General features: G+C 46.4%; 1 protein-coding gene across 1 annotated transcript; it reads left to right on the top strand.

Annotated features, from left to right (window-relative positions):
- The first annotated feature begins 2,173 nt into the window (after positions 1-2,173).
- Positions 2,174-4,991, top strand: C14H15orf61 (chromosome 14 C15orf61 homolog). Its single transcript, XM_086620499.1, has 2 exons — positions 2,174-2,516; positions 4,322-4,991. Exons 1-2 carry the CDS (start codon positions 2,174-2,176, stop codon positions 4,447-4,449), a joined length of 471 nt encoding a protein of 156 aa, XP_086476625.1. The 3' UTR covers positions 4,450-4,991.
- Positions 4,992-7,259: the final 2,268 nt, after the last annotated feature.

The raw sequence follows: 7,259 nt of genomic DNA, 5'->3' as shown, positions 1-7,259 counted from the left end.
TTACCACTCCTGAATTGAGTAATGAATCCCTAGAGATTTAAGGCTAACCCAGTCCTCAACGTTTCACAGTGATTACCTAACGCCACTTCCCATTTAACTAATCACCTATCGTAGATCCGAGGTGCTCCCTCTTACGGTGTACAGATCCTCTGTATTTCACTTTAGACTACAGATTTTGTTTCAGCAATCGAGACTAAAGATGAGGAACTGCAATCATGGACAACCTTCATGAACATAATGGAATGTATCATCTCAACTGAAGAATGGTTAGATTGGTTTTTAGCTTCATCACAAAGACATGCATTTCAGGAGGCTGTTTTGATGTAAAAATGATCGAATGATACCAGGATCCAATGAATACAGAGACCTGGATAGCACGGCCAAGTAGAAAACATTTGGAAGAACACTTCACAACGCTTCCAGCCTCATCTTCAGGATGTTTGGTCATGAATCTTGTGTGCGTTTGATGTTTGGCTACGCATTTGTAAATACAGCTGCTACTTCCCTCCATGTGTAGTACGTGGTGTGCACGTAGAGGTGCATCCACGTTCTCTTGACCACCGCTGCCAGAGGCTGGAGGATTTCTCCCTCCTTCCTGCACTTCTAACAGCAAAAACAACACAAAGGTAAGAGCTGAGTATCTTGAAATAAATACTTTTAAAAACCAAAGTCATCGCCATATGCCCACTTTGTAGGATGTAATTAGGTCAAGAGAGGTTCTCCTCCCCCTCTACTCTGCCCTGGTGAGGCCGCATCTGGAATATTGTGTCCAGTTCTGGGCCCCTCATTTCAAGAAGGACAAGGAACTGCTGGAGAGAGTCCAGCGCAGGGCCACGACGATGATGAAGGGAGTGGAGCATCTCCCTTATGAGGAAAGGCTGAGGGAGCTGGGTCTGTTTAGCTTGGAGAAGAGGAGACTGAGGGGGGACCTCATTAATGTTTATAAATATGGAAAGGGTGACTGCCATGAGGATGGAGCCAGGCTCTTCTCAGTGGCATCCAATGACAGGACAAGGGGAAATGGATATAAGCTGGAACATAGGAGGTTCCGCTTAAACATGAGGAAGAACTTTTTCCCAGTAAGGGTAACAGAGCACTGGAACAGGCTGCCCAGAGAGGCTGTGGAGTCTCCTTCTCTGGAGATGTTCCAAACCCGCCTGGACGCGTTCTTGTGTGATTGGATCTAGGTGGTCCTGCTCCAGCAGGGGGATTGGACTAGATGATCCTTTGGGGTCCCTTCCAGTCCCTGACATTCTGTGACTCTGTGAATTTTGAACAGGAAATACAACAGCAGAGTATCACTGTTAAGGTGTAACACATGAGTTCAGCCCTGCATCATAGTGAGCAACGGCATCACATTCCACCTTCTTTTCCATCCTCAGCCATTGTTGCCACCAATAAAGAAGGATATGAAAGTGAACTACATGCTCTATTAATTATGGGAAGGTGAACTTGAGTCAAATTTGTTAGTGGCAATGATGAATAATCACTGGTTCTGCACACGTGTAGTACATTACAGTAAACAAACGGTACATCCTTGGCTAGTAATTGATTAATTAGCACGTTAATACTACATAGCTCAATGGCTTGAGATTGCTGAGTTCGAGCTATTTCTTGTAATTATTAAAAGCAAAAATCCGTTCCTGCTTCTCGGTTTACCCTTCTGTATTTATTTTTTCTCAAATAGAATGTTTAATGGTTCAAAACCTTAGCTTGTATTTAAAAAAAAATGCCGTCATAGAACATTGGGTATAATTTTAGAATACCTCAAGCGGGTCTAACGCTTTTCCAAGCACTATTTTGAACCTGGCACCCCTGCCAAATTTCACCATCACCGCAGCTCGGCACGTTTTTCCAAACGCGGACGCGGCGGGACGCGCAGCTGCGACCAAAACCGTCCCTAAAAACGTCACCGCCCGGTTCCCTGGGACACCCTCACCCGCCCTACCGACCGCGAACGGGCGCCGGGCCGTGCCGGGCACGACAACACCCTCCTTCCCCTCCGGGAGCCGCCCGCCCCGCTCCCCCTCGCCCCCGCGGCCCAGCGTCGGCCCCGCTGCCCCCTCCGCCGCCCCCACCCCTTCCCGCCCTCTGCGCAGGCGCGGAGGCGGCGCACGCGCGCCGGTGGCGGCGGGAGGGAGGGCAGGAGCGAGGGCGGCGGCGGCCCCGCGGGATGCGGGCGCTGAGGCGGCTGCACGAGGCGGCGGTGGGGCTGCTGCTGTGGCGGGGGGCGGCGGCGTCGTCCCCCCCGTCCCGCCCCGCCGCCTCGGAGGTGCTGAGCCAGCACCTGCGGCAGCGCGGGCTGCCCCACTGGACCTCGTACTGCGTCAAGTACAGCGCCGTGCGCAACGACCAGTTCGGCCTCTCGCACTTCAACTGGCGGGTGGACGGCGCCAACTACCTCGTCCTGCGCACCGGCTGCTTCCCCTTCATCAAGTACCACTGCTCCCGCGCCGCCCCGCAGGACCTGGCGCTGCAGAACGCCGCCTTCACCGCCCTCAAGGTGCTCAACGCCGGTGAGTCGCGTCCCGGGCCGGCCCTGCCCCTTCCCGCGCCGGCGGAGAGGCGCTCCCCGCGGCTCCTGCCGGCCGGCCGGCGGAGGGAGGCGCTTGAGGCGGGAGGGAGGGACGCGGCAGCGGCCCAGGCGGCAGCCGTGTGCCCTGCGGTCGGGACGGGCGCTGCGACCGCGACCGAGGGTCTGCCGGGGTCTCTGCGCTCCCCCCGCGGGGAGGGAACCCGCCTCAGGCGCCGCGTCCCCCGCCCCGGCCGGGTCGGGCTGAGGAAACGCGAACCCGAAATGGCCGAACTGTCAGCAGCCGCGGGGGAGCCAAAATCGGTGCTCTTCAGGGTTTCACCGAGTTCGTGTTGCTCTCTCCAGTCGTGAGAGTGAAAAATGGCACCGCCCGAAAGCGCTTGGTGCCGAAATGGCTGACATCGGCTGGTGTGGATCGTTTTCCACCCAAAAATCGGGCGTCCCGTCACCGTGGATGGAATTCTGGCCTCTGAGCAAGTGCAGGAGCGCTGGATGGAGGGAAACAGCTTGTTCCTTAGGAAGTGCCTGGGACACTGGGATCAGGCAGTGGCTGATGTCGTGGAGGGCTCGGGCCACTCGCGATCCTAAAGTGCTGCTGCAGTATGAATGTTCCCAAGTAAAAATGCTCTGTCAGTACCTTATTAATGTAAAAATTCACATAGATGAGTTTTGAAAGACATTATTATTCAAAACTTAGTATACAGACGCTGCACGTATTTAAATGGTGACAGCAGCGTAACTAATTTCACCAGTTTCTTGGTTTTATACTTCATTTAAAAAAAATCTCATTTGCTTTGCAAGTCTTCACTGACTTTTCACAAAACACGTCTTGCTAGTGTTCATTTTTTCATCTTTCCAACTGACGCAGTGAGAAAATACAATCACAAATGTTCATTTCTTAGTAATAACTTTAAATCGGATTTAATTTTTCCCTCCACGCAGTCAGACCTTTTAGCTGCCCCATCTTTCTTACAGCCACCCTGCACGTTGGCAAGCGTGACTAAAAAGTTAACTTGTCCCCCCCTTCTGAGAATATTGGGTAACTGTAATACTTAAATAATACTTGGGTAACTGCAAGCACCTTAAATTTGGGGAATTACACCCTATTAAATTCACTGTTTCTGTGCATTACTGAATTCAGGGCCTAAATCCGTCTCCGTTTTGTCCCCTATATATTAAGTAAAAAATTGTTGTCTGTAATAGATGGGTAACTCGGCCGTGCTCAAAATGATGCCACTTTTTATATATGCACCTTTCTGCTCCTTCCAGTTTGGTTGGAGTTGGTAGTTTTGGCAACTGGTCTCATTTTCCCAAGAGCAGCTCCGTGTTGGTCTGTGGAGTCACTGCCTATTTTCCTTCCTATCTCCACTCTGATACGTGGACAAATTCCAAACTGGTAACTAAGTGGATATCCAGGGAGTTTGTGTTTTAGTGTTCAGATACATATATAAATTTTAAATGGTTAGAAATCAGGCTGTATACATGACAACGTTTCACATCTTTCATACTGCTGTCCTCCCTTTTTTTTTTTTTTTCCTCCATTAATTCTTGTGTATTGCTGCTTTCCTTAAGCTGCTGATTCCTGTGTGCTTGGTGCACAAGAAGGGTATTACACACTGATAGCTGCTTGTAAGCATTTCAGTAAAGGCAAAATGTTAATAACACAGCTTTTACAGGAATGCTTCTCCTCTAATTTCTTTTGGAGTCCTTATTCTTTACTTGTAGTAGGCGGTTTTCATTCTCCTGGCTTGCTGTCTTTGTATGTAACGTGTTTTTGTCTTTTCTTAGGCATCCCAACTTTACTGTATGGAATTGGCTCCTGGTTCTTTGTCAGTGTCACAGAGACTGTTCATACGAGTCATGGCCCGGTTACTATTTATTTTCTAAATAAGGAAGATGAAGGTGCAATGTACTGAAATCATGCCCTCCAGTACCTGTCACTTGGTAGGTTTCTGTGTTACAGCTGCTACAAATATCTGCTCCCTTTGACTAAAAGAACTGAAAGCAACTGGGTGGTTTTTTTTTTTTGTGGTGCGTTCTTTTACTTAACCTGCCATCTTCAGGAAGCTTCATGGACTTATTTTAAGAGATTTATTTTTGTAGAAATCAGAGACGCTGAAAAAGTCGAAGCCCTGGGAGAAGAATTAATATTTCCAAAGGTATTAGAATTTATGGAAGCCAGTGACTAGCACTGCTGAACAAACTTGTGATAATTGAAAGAGATACATCTACCAACTTAGAGAACTGAATTGTAGCATGCAGGCAAGGGAACTGTGGATACGCTAGACATTGTCAGGATTTCTCTGAAAAGATTAAGCTGCTCAGGTGTAGACTCTAACGAGATGTTTCATAATGCATTAATTGTTATCGTTGCAAGCATTTTTGAATGAATCCGTGGCACTGACTGTTCACAATTGCCTGAAAGACTCTGTGGAAAAATACAACCCCGAGAAGTTAAAAATGGCTGTATCGCATTTCTTCAAATTATATTTAAATAAAATATATAAAATATGTTTTGTGCTTGTATTTTTTTGCAATTCTTGAACTCCAGATATCTGTTTTTTTTCCCCCCCTTTTGATTGCTTTACAGGTAAGTAACGAACCTTAAGTAATCTAGAAGATTTAGTCCTCTGCACTAATTTACAAATTGCTGGTATTTTTAATTAATAAAGGAGCATGAGAAGAATACTACCCTCATTTTTTTTGATGCAAAATAACTGATCTCTCCAGCTGTAGCTGAGCAGAGCTGTAACAGGCACATATAATGATGGAATGACAATTTATCAGTTGGAAACCTGGGCGAAGAAAAAGCTTTTAGGGAACTATTTGGATAGTGGAAGTATGGAATTATTGGATAGTAATTTCAAACAACAGAAACACCTGTACAGGATATATTACTGGTGCTTAGTTGTAGTGCCAGCAACTAACGTGCATTCCAAATCCCATGTCTCGTGACATGTGTCGATTATTCCAATTTTCTAAGTAGGAAAATAAATGTAAAATGGGTAGGTACTGGTTTTCGAGGGGAATCACTGTTCCTAAATAAACGATTATCAGGCTATGACTACAGTATAGTTTCATTTAAATACTTTTTCCCTTAATTCCAGCTAATGGAACTGTTTCCCACTTAATGAAGCAATACATGTGTTTTTTCTAAAAGCAACACGAAATAATGCTTTAATCAGAGAAGAGCTTGCACTGTTCTGTTTAATTCTGGAGAATATTCTTGGCACCAGTTAAATGGGTCTCAAAGATAAAGAGATGGTATTATAAGAAGCCTCATCCATAATAAAAATGACTGTCGGTGTTTTTCTAGAACTGAGTTTTACCATATTGGGTAAAGTTAAATGACTACAGCTCATAAATCTGAAGTCAAACGCTGCTCATTCATTGCCGCGGAGCTCGTCGATATCTTGCTGTAAAGCTTTTGGCTCACCACGAGGTTGATAAAATGGTTTTTAATTACCAGACTATAAATACAGCTCTTCATTGGAGTTGCACCTCCGCTCGCTGCAGCTCGTTTGATTTCTGATAATGTGTACTGCTGACTTTGCTTACCTGTTTTTCAATAAATGCAGGCAACATGACTCCTTGTCCATACAGTGATGGGCAAGTCTCCTTAGAGAACATCTCTGACAAACTACCCTATTGATTGCTGCAATTCTGTGCTGCTCGCAGCATTAAATAGAGACCTGATTTCTTGTTCAATGATCTCACTGTGTAACAATTAAGCAAATGTAATATTTTCTTGTATTACATGAAAATCAATAGACCTCTTGCTCTTACGAAGGGGATCGTGCTAAAGGATGAACTAGAAGATGTCTGAGGGCAGAGTGCAAATACAGTATCGTTTGCTCGTTTCATTAAGGCTTAATGTGACCCCTTACAGTACTTCAGAGGGAAAACAGCCGTTTATACGGGATAACGCTCGAGTTACTAAATCATAGAATGGTTTGGGTTGGAAGGGACCTCAGAGATCATCCAGTTCCAACCCCCCTGCCATGGGCAGGGACACCTTCCACTACACCAGGTTGCTCAAAGCCTCATCCAACCTGGCCTTGAACACTGCCAGGGATGGGGCAGCCACAGCCTCTCTGGGCAACCTGGTCCACTGCCTCACAGTGAAAAATTATAATTTCCTTATATCTAATACAAATCTCCCCTCTTTCAGTTTAAAGCCATTGCCCCGTGTCCTGTCACTCCACGCCCTTGTAAAAAGTCCCTCTCCAGCTTTCCTGTAGCCCCTTTAGGTACTGGAAGGCTGCTGTAAGATCACCCCGGAGCCTTTTCAAGTATGAGCATAAACCTACTTGCTTGTCTTCAACCAAAGGTAAATACTTCACCTGGCTTCCACTCTCTTTTTGCTTAAATACCTATTTCTTAGTGTCTTTTTTTATAACTCATCTTAAACTTTGGCCTGAATGCAAGATGGAAGTGTCGGAGGCCGAGAAGAACCAAGAAGTTTCATACTGTCTTGTCTTAAAAATTTCTGTACAGCTCGGGGGAACATGGGAATGGCATGAGCACGCAGGGCGTAGTTCTCAGATGAACCTTGGCTGCCTTCCCTTTCTAATCCCTGTCACCGTGAACTCTTCCCTTGTGCAGTCCCTAAAGGGACACTCCAGGAGGAGGAGAGCAGAGCAGAGTCTTCTGTTGTGAAAAAATCAGAATGCTGAACTGAAGAGTGTTCCTGAAGCGGGCTCTAAGGATGAGCTTCTGGCACTTC

The sequence above is a fragment of the Tauraco erythrolophus genome, chromosome 14, assembly GCF_009769465.1.
Source record: "Tauraco erythrolophus isolate bTauEry1 chromosome 14, bTauEry1.pri, whole genome shotgun sequence".
NCBI lineage: Eukaryota > Metazoa > Chordata > Aves > Musophagiformes > Musophagidae > Tauraco > Tauraco erythrolophus.
The sequence above is the reverse complement of the archived record's forward strand: the minus strand, read 5'-3'. Positions and strand labels throughout refer to the sequence as shown.

What these genes read in the sequence shown, in the direction of transcription:
- C14H15orf61 (XM_086620499.1), top strand. Translation starts at nt 2,174, where the DNA reads ATGCGGGCGCTGAGGCGGCTGCACGAGGCGGCGGTGGGGCTGCTGCTG. An exon ending in CCTCAAGGTGCTCAACGCCG is followed by an intron (nt 2,517 to 4,321) that starts GTGAGTCGCGTC and finishes GTCTTTTCTTAG; the next exon opens with GCATCCCAACTTTACTGTAT.